The sequence below is a fragment of the Grus americana genome, chromosome 9, assembly GCF_028858705.1.
Source record: "Grus americana isolate bGruAme1 chromosome 9, bGruAme1.mat, whole genome shotgun sequence".
Taxonomy (NCBI): domain Eukaryota; kingdom Metazoa; phylum Chordata; class Aves; order Gruiformes; family Gruidae; genus Grus; species Grus americana.
The window spans coordinates 28232260-28247236 of NC_072860.1; the positions used below are offsets into that span (position 1 = coordinate 28232260).

General features: G+C 43.2%; 1 protein-coding gene across 2 annotated transcripts in view; it reads right to left on the bottom strand.

Moving 5' to 3' along the window:
- Positions 1-14530, bottom strand: part of ARHGEF26 (Rho guanine nucleotide exchange factor 26) — a 60633-nt gene extending 46103 nt beyond the window's left edge. Inside the window, exons 1-5 of one of the 2 annotated variants that reach the window (XM_054834621.1) lie at positions 14271-14528; positions 12832-13965; positions 11276-11315; positions 9151-9296; positions 3626-3682 (exon numbers count right to left, since the gene is read on the bottom strand). In XM_054834621.1, coding sequence (XP_054690596.1) covers positions 3626-3682; positions 9151-9296; positions 11276-11315; positions 12832-13899 — 1311 coding nt within the window. In that variant the 5' untranslated portion in view covers positions 13900-13965; positions 14271-14528. Of the gene's footprint in view, positions 1-3625; positions 3683-9150; positions 9297-11275; positions 11316-12831 lie in introns of both variants that reach the window. The other variant, XM_054834622.1, reaches the window with a different exon arrangement.
- Between the last annotated feature and the right edge of the window lie 447 nt (positions 14531-14977).

Consider the following 14977-nt stretch of genomic DNA (forward strand, 5'->3'; position numbering starts at 1 on the left):
AGATTATAACATAAATATTCATATCTGTGATAGTTGTATCATTTACTTAGAAGTGATTTAATACTAGAAAAAAATACTTTTTTAAGAAGTCTATATTCAGACTTTTCAATGCAACTGCAAACATTGTTTGAAGACAAAAAAAGAAGTTAACACTACTCCCCGTTCATGCTCCTGAGAGGTGGGGTTTGGTTGGTTGGTTTTAATTAAAAAAAAAAAAAAGTCTGCTTCTATGGTCTGGTTGGAAGCTTTGTATCAGTCATACTACTGCTGACCTGTCAGTGTTTGCTTTTTAAACAGAGGCTGCCGAGTTACTTGAAAGCATTCTTGGGTAGCAGAACTCTGCTTACCCAAGCATCTGCAGAAAAGCAAAACCCTTTGCAAAATTCAGGTTTTAGTCACATAGCAGCAGCAATATCTTGGTTGCTTTTAAAATATCGAGTCAGGAGCAGGCACACGAGAAGCTGAGCTATCTGCAGCTGGGACAGAAGCCTCAAGGCAGAGCAGACAGGAGGGGGTGGCAGCCACCATCCCCTTTAGCCATCAGTGACCAGACAGACACCCCCAGTACCTTCCCTCACCCTCCACAAACAACTTCTCTGTTTTATCGCCCTACCACTTGAAGAGTAGGCACTGTAACTTGCATCAGCTGGATGACGTAGAAAGCAAACTTTTAATGGACTCTTGGACTCTGAAATCCACACGCTTGTTCCATTGGAAGTTTTCACCTCTCATGTAGAAACCTATTCAGCTTTTAGGCATCTTTTATTCTGCTGGTGTTGATAAGGTAAGCTTTTGACCAAATACAATTTCTCTTGGGTATCCTGAGTCTCAGTGTTCCCAGACTGTGCTTTCAAAATTATTCTTGTCCCTCTAAAAAAGTCTTCTTCAAAGAACTGAGATTTTAATAATGAAATAACAAGTTTGGATTTCTTAGAGCAAAATACAAAAAAAGATATCTGCTTTAGCTGAAGCCTTAAGGGTTTATGCAGTGCAAATAGGATTGCACTCCACAGAAAATGTACAGGGCCATTATACATACAAGGAAAAGAAGTCTAATATACATATCGGTAGTCTCTCCATCACATTACCTACCTAAAAAGCTGAAGGGATCTGGTGAGAGAGAGAGCAGCAGCTAGGTAACAGCTACAACACACTACATGCTATTCACAAGAGCAAATACTGCTGTGCAAGAAGGTTATGCAAAGGTGATGCTTAAAATAGTATCAAATTGCCTGTCTGCCAACTCTGTGAGCCTCGAGAACCTACAGAACATATACAGACCTTGGCCAAACTCTGCCAGCAAATTTACCTACTGCTTGGCTACCAACGTGCAGAACGGTGCCTAACAAGGGCATTTTGGCCTTTGCCCAGCAATTAATTTCCAATCTTCAGTCTCGTTGTACTTCTCCCAGTTGTGCTGACAAAGAAAGGATTTACCTAAGCATTGCTGTAGAGTTCCATGGCTAATTGGTTTCTACCCAGGCACTGCTCAACACAGGAAAATACACAAGCTCTCTCATTATTCTTGTTTTGGAGAGGTTTTGTTCATGCTTTTGTTGAGGACCCTCATGGACCTCTAGTTTGGTAATAGAAGGTCATTCACATAGTCAGAAATAAATGTGACAAAGAAAGATACTTTGCTTCTAATGCGTAAGGAAGGGAGAGAATATCATCTTACCATGACCAAAACGCGTTTTGGAGAACAAAAAATAAAAAAGGATTAAGAAACAATCGTTACTTGCACATACAGTAACTACACCACATTCCGAGGCGGGGTGGCATTTATTGGGTGCTTGCTAACAGTGTTTTTCAGTAACATCTGAAACCATATTGTGGTTCACTTGCATATCAAGGTAAGCAGATGTTTGAATCCTGATGGACAATAAACACTGAAGAGGCAAAATGCATACTGCACTCTGTACACACGTACACAATTAGAGTTTCCAGCTTGCAAGAAAAGAAGATCAAAAATTATTTTAGTTCAAATCAGTCTGCATCTTTTGTTTAAAGAAAATGTGTCTCATAGTCAGAGAGATCCATCTCACTAACATATTCTGAAAGATGGGATGCGTATGAATGCACAACATTGACATTTAATCAAGGTAGAAAGCAAACATCTATTTTTCTGCAGTGACAATATATTATAATGGCAAAAATAATCTATTAGACTCTAAAAAGCAATTTAAAGAATAGATAAAGAATTGATAAAAGCCAATTTAAAAGAAATACAGCAAACGCATGAATTGGTAGTACAACTACATCTTAAGAATATTTATTTAGGCTCCCTCTGAAAGAATGACCCTCTAATATTCAAATAAAAAACCCCTCAGGCTTGAAAACATTTTTGGTAACATTAAAGACTTTACATTTAAAAGGCATCTAAAGAACTTGTTCTCTTTGAAGGGATGTAAATATGACTCCAGGAAACATAGACTAAAGGCTTCTAAAGGATACGACTGAAATAAATGCCTTGCGTCTCAAAGCTTCCCAGCAGGAGGAGACAGAAAAGCAGAACACATGGCCTGAACTGCTGCGCAGCCTCTCCCCCAAAAGACGACAGCCAAAGAAATCTAGCATTATTAAAAAAAACCCCCAACAAACTATATTGTCTAAATCTCAGGTATGCAATACAAGACGTTTCTGTATTTCGTGTATGAACACAACAGCTGTAGGTCACGCAGCAAAATTAATATTTGAGGCTTGCCATACACATCTGTGAACTTCACAGAAAACCCCAGTCAGGTCTCACTGGGCTACATTCACTGAGGTATGTCCTGAAGCGAAATGAAGATACTGGAACAAATTACCATGGCAGGTAATGCTACAGTTTCTATTCAAAAAACCTTGGGTCTTTTCCTATTGAAGGACATACCTCAAGAACTGCAGGTATAGAGTTGGCTAGGTCAGGCTATTCTTTTCAACACCTCTCATTCATTTTGATATAGCCCCTGTAAGTAAGGACGGAGGGTAAAGCAGATAAAGTGGACAAAAGGAGCAAAGAGGAAGGGGAAAGTGGATAAAGAGGACAAAAGGAGCAAAGGGGAAAGAGACAGAGAGAGAAAAGATAACTACATCAGTAATTGCTGCTGGTGTCAGCACGGATGCACCTACTCCATTTCAGCGTGAAAGGAAAAAAGTTAGTTGCACCAGATACACAGCACTCGCATGTTCAGAGTTGTTCACAGGATTAGTTACAACTAAGGGGCACTGTAAAAAGCTGTTGTTTGTTCCTCCCTGCCTTTAACAACTTACGCACCACCTCCTACCCTCTGTGAAGGCAAGGTTAATTTTACACCTTCCCTCGTACAGGACACAGCAGTGACTGTCTGCTGCTTCCAAGCAGCCGTCAACCAGGCTACTTCTGCTGGAGCGAGCGTACCTAGGAACCGCTCCACCAGCAAGACCCGCAGGACGTTGGCAGGAGACCCGTGGCAGGGACATGCGCACATCAGCAACAGACGGGGTTTGTTTATTTATTCTCCCTGGGGAGAGAGGATGCTTCACTCTAGCACAGGAAGCAGTGTGATGAACTTGACTCTTTATCAACAAGGAGAGAGTGTTAAATCAGGCATGCAGCGCACCCCTAAACAAGCAACAAAAAAGAATGTGTTACTTTAAAGAGTACCTCCTGTCTTTTTCTTTCTTCCTGGCTGATTGCTTCCGATAATCCGTTCTTCTTTACCTAAAAGATAAATAAATAAATTTTTAACATCTTTTGTAGAAAAATACAATTCAAAAAAAGAAAAAAAAACCAAACCCCAGAATTATCAAAACACTGGACTAAGAATTCAGCTTTCACTTCAGAAAAACAGCAGTGAACCATCGAAAATAAAAAAATAAGTCAATAATGTCTGACATCTGACTTATTGAAAGAACTAAATAATCTCATGAAAAACTATCCCAAGACACACACACAGAACTACTGCAGCAAAAGCACGCAGAGTTGAATCACAGTCACCCTGCACAACCTCCCTGGATTTTACACACACACAGAAGCATGAAAACTGTTTTCTCCTTTCAAGTTAGATTTCTTGACTAACACAGATACATCACAAGGTTCATTTTCTGAGTTGGCCTGAAAAATCTTGGTGTCTTTGTTAAACACACCTAAAGGCCTAGACAGCTACCTAGACAGGTAGTTTGTAGGCTAAAAATTTTTTCTGGAGGAGCTCCAGCTTCACCCTAAACAGACACAGCAAAGCTGAGTATTTCTATTCTCAGCTCTACAACGATGTCTCTCCCCACTCTGGACCCTACAGCCACATCAGCCAAGACAAGTTTGCCCCAGCTCTCCACACACACCCATCACGAACTCCAGCCAGAGCCACGCTTCCCACAGCCTGAAGCCACACGCTTAGCTACCAAATTCCATATCACAGACCCTGAACTTTACTCTTTCCTGGGGCAAATCGCATATATTATGTCATTTAACAGGGGAACATTAAAAACAAAAAAAAAGGCAAACCAGAAAGCAAAGCACCAGCGAGTGACTGCTGTCATGCATTTCATAGAGGAGCACTAAACACAGGACCCCACACCAGGAGGGCCACCTGTGTAGGGCATGGTATGGCATGCTGGACCACGGCAGGGGCAAGTGGCCATGGCACCGCAGCAGGCGTGTGAAAGACACTGTTCTCTTGGTGGAGCAGCAGTGCGTCACGCGACACGAAGCCTAACGGATGCACTGCCATTCTCCCATTTCTCTTCCAGTCTTCTCCAAAAGCTCCTACCGTACTATCATCAATAGCTTTCTCTTCTTACTCCACTTGCTCCCTGGAATTTTAAAGGATACACTATTCCTCATTTTATTCCTGCATACCCTGCACCACAAACCTGGATAGCAGGCTCAAGAGTAAAGATGGCACAATGTTAAAAAATGCCGCACTTTGGTTTGTGCACACGCCAAAGTACACACAGACATGTATATACTTATAAATAGTCCAGTGTGCAAGCAATTGTTCTTTTGAACATGTTACAGATTCCTACGTCACCACAAGCATACAGTTCTGAATACCAACCAAGAACTAATTAGATATCCTTCTATAAAACTGTTAAAGTACCTTTCAATCAACAACCTGAAAGCTTTAAAGTGCTAACTAGGAAGCACAATGTCACTTTTTTCTGGATGCAGCGGAGGACTTTTCTAAAAATATGCCGACACAGGAAATACCTATGAAAAAGTGATTTCAATGCTTCCTGTTAATACAGCAACTGCAAATTTCCAGTGAGGTCAATGCAGCAACTCTTGTATTCATGTTCAAAAACTGTAACTCTGTTTCATGATCATTATTTTATCACGTATGGGTGTGTACATACAAAGTACACGTATAAATTCATCACACAAGCAAACGGCTCAACCTTATATTCTTAATCAGCAGCAACACTTCCAAAGAGAACGAGGCCCAAATACGGAGACTATTTTTGGCATACTTTGCGAAAGAAAATTCAATTCCTATTTTTGAGGTGTCCAAAATGTTTTGGCCAAAATAGCCTAAAAATTACATTTGTGATACTATGCAAACAAAAACTTAACGGAAGCTAAGAACATAACCAGAAAGAATGGAAGAGGCCCAACACTACAGCTACTAATATTGTCTTATTGTCACACTGGCATGCTGTATTTCAGCAACTCTGTTATGACTGACTCAACCATGGAGACGAGGAGGAAAGGATGGAAGAATGACAAGTTAACTCTGTGGTTATGTACAAGACGCTCCTCCAAAATAAAGAGGTGCTGCAGGGGTGGAACTTACCAGAAATATTTGAGAAATACAGTAAGTGGCTGCAGCATAAACCAAACTGAACATAAGCCCTTTGATACTGGGAGACAAATGAGAGCTAACGCAGAGATAAGCCCTGAAGAACCTTGACAGTAAAACCAGTTTTTGTTTGACACCACAGAGAAGAGGCAGCCATGGGAAGGCGATGGTGCAAGTGGCTCGGTAAAGCAACTTGCTGCAGCATTTGAAATGAGTTTTAAAAATCACAACTATGTCCCAAACTAGAGAAAGAGATGATCAGAAAAATGAAACACAAGATGAACAAAGCTTGGGAAGAGTTTTGGGTTACAGAGACAGCAGTTGAGAGAATGTGCAAAATCTCGATGCAGCACTACATAAATACTCCTCAAGCAGGGTTGGACAAGATGATCTCAAGAGGTCCCTTCCAACCTAACCAATGATTCTTTGCATGCACAATAACACACATTGTCATTACCCATACCAACTGAATGCTGCATTTGTTGGAAAGTAAATACCTTTAATATAGTGCACTAGTTAGTATCACTGCCTATGATCTGCTGGTAATTCTTCAAAAATATCAAAAGATATTGGAAATACCAGTTATTCTCCCTAAACTAAATTTTTAAATTAACAGATGAAGTTTGGAAGGAACAGAGATAAGCTAGCTCTTCACCTAGCCATCTGCTTAGCTACTGTTAGCTGTCTAATCTGTAACAGGAATCTAAAGAGGAAGAGGGTTCAAGAGGAATTTGAAAGGAACTGGATTTAAATAGCACTCTATTTCAGAGTATTTAAACATTCTCTGAAAAGCTCAATCTTAGTTTCACATGTGTGCATACACTGCAGGAAGACAGAAATGCCCCTTTTTTATTATTATTATCATCAACTCCATACATGAAGGTTTCAGTACCCCCCTCAAATAGAAAGTCTGGTCAGAACTGCACCAGTTGTCAAGCCTGTATGGCCAAAGAAACATCCTGCAGAAAGAGTGGATTCATTCTGCCATCTTTCCCCTTGATTTGCTAGCACAGTCACTCCTAACAAACACCATAAACATATTATTCTCCTTCTTTCCTAACCTACGTTGAAACAAAACTCTGACATTTTCCAGCTGACTTCTTGTTACAATTCCATGTTTGCTTTTTAATACACATTGACAGCATGTAATTTTTCCAGAGAGATATAAACACAGACACCATGAGATTCAGATTCCCATATTTTGGTTTCACAGTGCACTATCTTCTCCTATATACTCCCCACTTCCAGGCTTGTAAATCAAGTAAAGACACTGAACAAGTTTGCTCTGCTAGAAATCATAAAGAACAAGTTGGTTTATATAACTGTAAGCATGGCAGAAGAATGGTTCTCTTCCTGAGATGATCTTCATACTATTTTGGTCTCACAACAAATTAGCGTTTTTGAAATTATTCTTATTACTGAATAGCATTCCTTCCAAAATACCTCAGCTGTTGAACATTTAACTGCTAGTTTGCCTAGAAGGCAGAACAAAAACCAATTTGACTTCATCATAAACAAATATTTTTGCAACATTAAGCAAATTAACTACATTTAAAGTACTTGACTTGTTGAAAGAAAATTTAAAGCAAATCTTTTCAAAACCACATTGTCTTGCCTTCTTTATAATTATTGAATCAAAGAGGGATTCATATTTCAATACTTTAAACTGCAAAAGGTCATCAACGTCTGTGAGACAGCTCCTCTAAACAGGCAATTTAAATAGCCTTATACTATCTTGCTGAGGCTTTACAACTAATTTATAGAGGATATAGACAGCCAGTGGCTCCAATTGTCAAATATTCTAGGTGATCATGTCATGTAATAACTACCCTTTCCTACGCTACTTATAGATGAGGCTCTACAACATTCTACAAGTTACATACACAAAAACCAAAAAACCCCCAAACCCTTCCTTTTAAGGATATCCCTCCAGAAGCCACAGAAATGATCGAAGGATAAAATTAACCACAGAAACACAGACTTTTTACAGTTTCTTTAGTCTCAAAATCATGCATATAGGAAGGCCTGTAGAAATATCAACTAGTATCATTAATTTGCCAGTTTATTAGCAGGGATGCTAGTAAGATTACAGTACTGATTAAAACAGCTGAATCCTACTTTGTTTTATGATGCTACTAAGAAAAAGTCACTGCACATGCTTCACAGACTGCACCAAGGATAGCACAATACCACCATCTGAATACTCAGCTCTTTTGAAATGGTTCCCTTTAAATATATGCAGTCAAATCAACTTATTGCAGCAATTTAGAACAATTCAGCAGAAACTTGTAACTAACTGAAGCTTTTCTTTAGTATAATTCACCCTATTAGTTCATTCACACACACACTTTTTTCTCTTTTTTATTAAGAATCATTAAAGTTGTGTCTTTGCCAAATACAGGACCCCCAAATGAACTCTCAATTGCATTGCTTTTTATGTAAAACAAAGACCAGTTATTGATCAGGACTTCCATGTTGTTCTTATGAAGTGAAAAACAAAGTTTAGCCAAAAAAAAAAAAAAAAAAAAAAAAAAAAAAAGACTAAATCCTATTTAAGGTTTGGTCCACACCATGCCAATTTATTGAAAGGAACTACAAAACACAGATTTCGCTCTGAGTTTCCGTGCTGTTAGGATTTAAACGTGTCTTCTCAGGCTTTTTGACAGTACCTCACTCAGAATAGCCAGATACAGTAGCACACATCATTGTAAGCCGTAACTCTCCCAAGGACCTGCATCAGTACGGCTGCCAACACCCTGTGCAGGCGAGGCCCACGCTGCCATCTCTACTGGTGGTGGGAAGTACAAAGTCAGGGTCTTCAATTGAATATGCAAACAAAACTTTTGAGACATGCTTGATTTTTTTTCCAGCATAGTTTAAAAAGAAAAAAAAATAATAGAAATGTATCGTAGAGAGTAAAATTATGAAATATTAATTCCTTTGCATTTCAAAGTTGTATTTAGTTTCATTGTAAACTACATTGAATTTTTTTTCCTGGTGATTTCAAATCGGATACTCTATAACCAGTCTGTTGTGTGGCCACACGAGCTCACAAACACTAGCTCTAGAAAAAGGGAGTATCAGGTAACCAAGGATTCTGGCAGAAGCATCAGTCTATACCTACTAAAATTGACTGAGAAAACTTGATTTATGCTTTCTTTAAGCTGTTGGGGAAAACCTCAACAAAAGCTAAATTGAGACCGCCAAATTTGGATCAGTAACATCTGAGCAGTTGCAAACTTGTCGATAAAAGAATATTCAGAGACACCTTATATTTTGGGAGGGACAAGGTGACAAACTTCGGCTGAAAACTCCAGTAGCAAGCAAAAAGACTTGCTCCAATACGCTCTTAGATACTCTGTCTTTGGCTATACATTGACCAAATACTCACAACAGACAGCTGACTCCATGTTGATCTCAGGGGCTTATAGTGAAAAACAACCTTTTCATCCGATTTCTGCTCTCGGGGCTCAGACTCTTCATCAGAATCTATGTCCAGAGCTTTTTCTTTATAGTTCTGATATAATACAGCGTTTTCTATAAAACAACAACAGTATGTCATTAATTACTAGAAAGTTAGCTTAGTTGCTTTCACAAAAATTGTAAGTAACAGTTAAACAATGAAAGAAACCAAAATGTCACTGTGCCGTTCACAAACTCCTACAGACAAAGATAGTATCTTATTTAGGATGGACAATGGTGCAGTACAGTAACAATGGATCACTGTACCACTACCAAAAAGATCCACACTGACTGAATTAAAGAACAGATGTGTCCTTTGTCAAGAAAAAAACAGAAAACAATTTTTTCTTCCTTGGTTTGCTGTACAATGTTTCATAACTAGCCAGCAATTTAAGATGGGACAAGCGTGTCAGTAGAACAGAGTCACTAATCTGGAGGTCCAGCTATTTTAGTCTACAAGACCATTACAAGTCCGCTACCCATGCCAACTTTTATTCTGTCAGCTTTAACTACAGTCTTTGCACTTCACTAACAGAAGAAAATGACCCAAATTTCAGAAATTTGAGGTCAGAACTATTCCAAAGAGAAACTTCAAGGCTCACTTGAATAAGCATGAGGCCTATGAACCTTAAAACAAAATACACTCGTCATACATTTCAGTACTGTCAGTATTAATACAGTAGTATCAACGGCAAAGAAACACAGGTGCGGAGCATACCCTCTCCATTTCCCAACCTCCTTGACCACAGACTCTTCTCAAAAGCAGACAGAAAAGGACATAGAAATCCAAGACCAGAAGAACCTACAGATGGATTAAGCTGTTAAGAAAGCAAGCTCTGAAAGGTACTTTAGAGATGGGCTGGGCTTTGGACAGTATCCAATTTTCCCCTACAAGAGAAAGGGGAAATAAGTGAAAGGTCTGGCTGCTCAGTTGCAACTCCTGAGGTCTTATGCTGGGCTGGGTGGATCTATTCCACTTGTTTGGACCATACAGCCCTGGCTGAGTATTATACAAGGTCTGGCCTTTCGTATTTGTTCTTTGGAATGTGTCTATATAGTTTATACGCTTTTAAGACAGGAAATTGTGTACAGTAACTGAATTCTGAGCGGCATTACAGAGAAAGTTATTAGTTGGGATCAGTCCAAGATAGAAGGGAGTCATTGGAAGAGAATCTAGAAAATGTCATCAGGAGATAGTGTGAGAAAAGATGAAAATAAGAGTAAGATAGGGGGTGATGCAAACAGAATGAAGTGGGAAGTTTTGAAAATAGAAATAAGAGGAAAAGGAAGGTAACACGGCAGCTGAGATGACCTTCAGGAGGCATTAAGCAGAGAAAAGCCAAGAGAGTAGCAGTTACTATAACGAAACTTCCATGGACTCATAGCCAGGAAAGAATTTTTTCTTGTTGAAATACTGGGAAAAGCAGCAAACTTGGCAAAGCCCAGAATTAATGAGTAACATAAAAGAGCAGATACACGGACAGTGGTTTTTTGACACTTAAAGCCTGGGTAGCGGGAAAAGAAAAGCATTACAAAGTCAAGGAATTTACCCCAGCACCCTTGCCTTATGAGGAAGAGAGGGAAATAGCTGCATCAACCATAAACTTGGAGAATAACAATTCAGGCACCTGCTGCAAGAGCTGAGCCAAAAACCCGTAAGCTGACCCACAAAAGCTACATCTTGCACCTGGGAAGAGTGGCAGGGAACAGGCAGGAAGGCAGTCCCAACCAGAGGAACAAGCCTTGCCTATGTAATTCTACAGAACTGTTGGCGCCGAGATAGACACATCCATCAGTTCGTTTACTAGGAGGCACAGGAGTTTAAGTTGAAAAGAAGCCCTTCAAACAAAAAGCCATTTTTAACCTGCCATTCTATACTCTTTAAAATATTCCCTAAATTATGTCCAGTGTCAAAATTATGGTTCCGTACTGTAGTCAGTTTACTGAAAAACAAGGTACTTGGGTTTTGACTACATGCAAAAGAAGCGTGCAAAATAAAGTTAATTTCTCTTGTGATTGAGCTTATTATCAAGTCTGTACAGAAAAGGGCTTACCTTCCCCATCAAACGTCCCTTGTCCTTTCAGCATTTTCTTCTGATAATTTTAACAGGAGAGAGACATATACACATTAAAAGAAGAATGTAAAATAACCAACAGTAACAAGAACTCCTATTTATTTGATACTTAAGCACCAAATTAACAGGCCCTAATCTATAAACTTCTGATGTTGGACAAGTATCATGAAAACAATTGCTTCATCACAGAAAGTGAAAACTTACTCTAGTTTTCCTTCTCTCGTGCACTGTTTATACATATTTGTCCCAAATGCTTTATTTTCCCTATGTTTCAAAAGCACAGTATACTAGCTTTACAAGAGTTCAGTGAACTTGTAACTCATTCCCCTGTCACGGGGCTTTTCAACAAGGATATAAGGTACAGGACTGAGCAGCTGTCTCTTTCCACACACTCTGCAAAGAACCACCACATTAAGTGCTTTATAAACTAACGTTTTGAGACCAAAACAAACCTCTGAAATAAAACAGCTGTTTTGGTGCAACAAGTTCTACGATCTAAGAAGTCTATTTAAAAAAACGCTACTAGCAAAGAGGGTTTTGTGTGTAAAGACAGGACAATGTCATGTCCTGCTATTTTAAACATAACCTACTGTTAAAGTCTACTACCAAACCCAAACCAAAACAAACCACCTCCCTGCTCAGCAGTAGTTCACAATTTGATGTATTACTATTTCACCACTTGTAGCATTTTCACAAAAGCTTCCATAACCATAGTTTTTAATTTGGCTGGAAATTATCATAAAGCTGATAATTATTTTAATAGCAACAGCATTACCCCTCAGCTTGGAGTACTTTATTACACAATTCCAAACACTCAGCAGAAATCTACCACTACATTTTTTAAAAAGTAACAAATTACACTTAAAAAGATAGAAATACAAGATTACAATATGGTATGTTCAAGTAAAAGAATATTTTCAGTAAGTATAATTTAATATATTAACATTCAGTATAAGTCTACTACTCCTAATGGATTGCAATCAAGAATTAAAAGCAGACATTCTACTTTTGCTTGTGAGCATTAAAATTACACCACAAAAAGATACCTGAAGTGGCCTCTATCAATTTAAAAATCACACTCTGATTTTAAAAAATACTTTAAAACTCATGTTTCAGAGGAGTAAGGGACGAAGCTCATTTTTCTGTCAGTCTATTTAATCTAGCAGGCAGACTTTATTAAGTCAATGCCTCTTTTTTTCCTGTTTACTCCTTTCTGGGAAACAGGTTTTAAAACATCAATTTGACTGTGAAAGAAAACCTCGAAGTGCTGGGGAACCCAGCAGGGAATGCATGAGGCTGCCATCAACACAACACAGTCCTGAGCTGCCCAGGCTTCAATAGAATTGCGGCCCTGAAGCTTCCGCCACTTTACGTTGAAAGCAACACTGGTAACGACAAGTCCCACAGATCACTTAACTACCAAAAGTTTTGTGGCAGCAAAAAGCAAACTGAGAAAAACCCCATCGTTTATGGAAAACACAAGAGATTGCAAAAATCACGCTTCTGTGTAGCCTACACCTATCAGCACAACTTACCTTTATCCTCCCCAGGCTCGAAAATTTCTCTTTATCTTCAACAACTGCTTTAAGTATGGGCTGGGACATTCTGTTTTTTTTCTTAAAATTAGAAGAATTGTCGAAGTCCACGCCGCTCACCACCGCTCTGCGGTAGGACGTCGACCTCAGGCCACGCCGCAGGGTCCCCGGGCTGTCCAGGTCACCCTCAGCCTCCTCCTCAGCATCGGCCACCAAAGGCACGCTGAGGCTCTCCACCATGCTGCGGACCTTCAGCACCCTCTTGCTCGTCTCTGCGTTCTGGCTGTTGGCTTTGCTCGTCACCTTTATTTCAGAAGCCAAACTCTTGGGAATGATCTGCTGCGTGCCCACCTTGAGAGCAGCAGGGCTGTTGGTGCTCAGGACCACGGGCTGCTGCTCCACGGGCTGCTCCTGAGTGGACGCAGGCCTCTGAGGAGCTATGCCTTGTGCTGGGGACATCGCCTGGGACACCGCGGGGGGCCCCTGCGGCACTTTTTCTGCTATTTTAGAAATCCGGTTGCATTGCAAGGGCAGCGCTGCCGCGTTGCTGTTACTGGGGGAAGGCGCCTTTCCAGCAGGTGAGGGCTGAGGGCTGCCTGTAAAAACAATCCGCTCTTGCTGCGGTGTAAGTGCTGACTGACTGGAAGTCCTCGGGGGATGACCCAGCTGGCTGCCCGGTGAGGTAATGGTGCCGTTGGCAGTAAAACCGACAGGACTGTTCGAAACCAGAGCGAGCGCCTGGGGGGACCGCTCAGGAGAGACGGCCTGGCAGGCTGGAGGCCGTACCTTCCCGTTGGACACCGATCCCATGCTGGAACTGAAAAATGAGGGGCCCCTCCGCAGCGCTCCGCTGCCTGGGCAGGTGCTGACGGTGCCGGCGGGCTGAGTCACGGTGAAGGTGCACCTGTCCTCCACGGGAAAGTCGGTGAAGAGCACCCCGTTGGCGGTCTGGTACGACTGGGGCCGGGGCTTGCTCCAGGCGCAGGGCTGCAGCCGGGGGGTCGACGTCGTCTTGCACCGCGGCGCCGCCGTGTCGCTGGAGAGATCCGCCTCGCCCTCCCCATCCATCGCCCGCGGGCCGCCGCGACCTCAGGGCAGCGGCGGCACCTCCTGCCCGCCGCCGCCGCCCGCTGCCTGCAGTTCGGCAAAGGGGAAGCAAACGGCACCCGCTCGTCAGGCCGCGGCAGCCCCACCGGCGCGGCGGGCAGCGCCGCTTCCCCACGCGGCAGGCGCCGGGCCGGGCCGCGGCGGAGGGCAGAGGAGGTTGCAGGAACAGCCCCGCTCGCACCCGCCCCAGCCGCGATTCCCGCCGGCGGGCAGGGCTGCCGCTGAGCGCTGCTCCCACCTGCGCGGAGCCGGCGCTGGGCCGCCCGGCGGCGGGGAGGGGAGGGCCCGTTCCCGGTCGCGGTCCGCCCGCAGCGCCCAAGGCCTCGCCTCACCTCATCGCAGCGCCCCCCGGGGGCGGGGGGATGGCGCCTCCGCTCCCCTCCCCGCCCCACCTGCGGCTCGGCTGAAGCGAGGGCGGCGCGGTGACTTTCCGCCGCCCTCCACCAGCCTCTGCGGCCGCGGCTACCACCGTGCTGCGCCCGGCTGCCCCGCCGCGGCACGGCCCCGCCGCCGGGCCCCTCCCCTCCCCTGCCCTCCGCCCCCGCCCCGCCGCCCTCGGAGCGCGGGCCAGCGCCGGGCCATGCAGGTAGCGGTGGCGGGCAGCGCAGCGCAGCGCAGGGCAGGGAGGCGGGCGCGGGTCCCGCAGGGCTGGCCCGGCTGCCGCCCGTCCGGCTTCAGCGAGGCGGAACCCAGGCAAAGCGCCGCGGCCGGCCGTGCAGCGCGGTCTTCGGGGACTAGGCAGGAGTAACTGAGGTCACACCTCGGCCTCAACGGAATTACCTCAGGGCAGTATGGGCCGCCCTGGCAGGAACGACATCTAGACCAGTTTTGGTGGATGATGGAGAAGCAGACCAGCCTCCAGGTGCCCAGGGCCTTTTCCCAACCCGTGCAATGCCTGATCGTGACAGCCCTGGGCTTTTTGCTGAGGAATGCACAAGTACCCTCCACACAGGGAAAATGTTCAATTTTGTACTCGAGAGGAGTCCCGTGCAGCGATGCTACCCCGAGCGGAGGCTGTCAGGCCCCTCTGCCCTACACC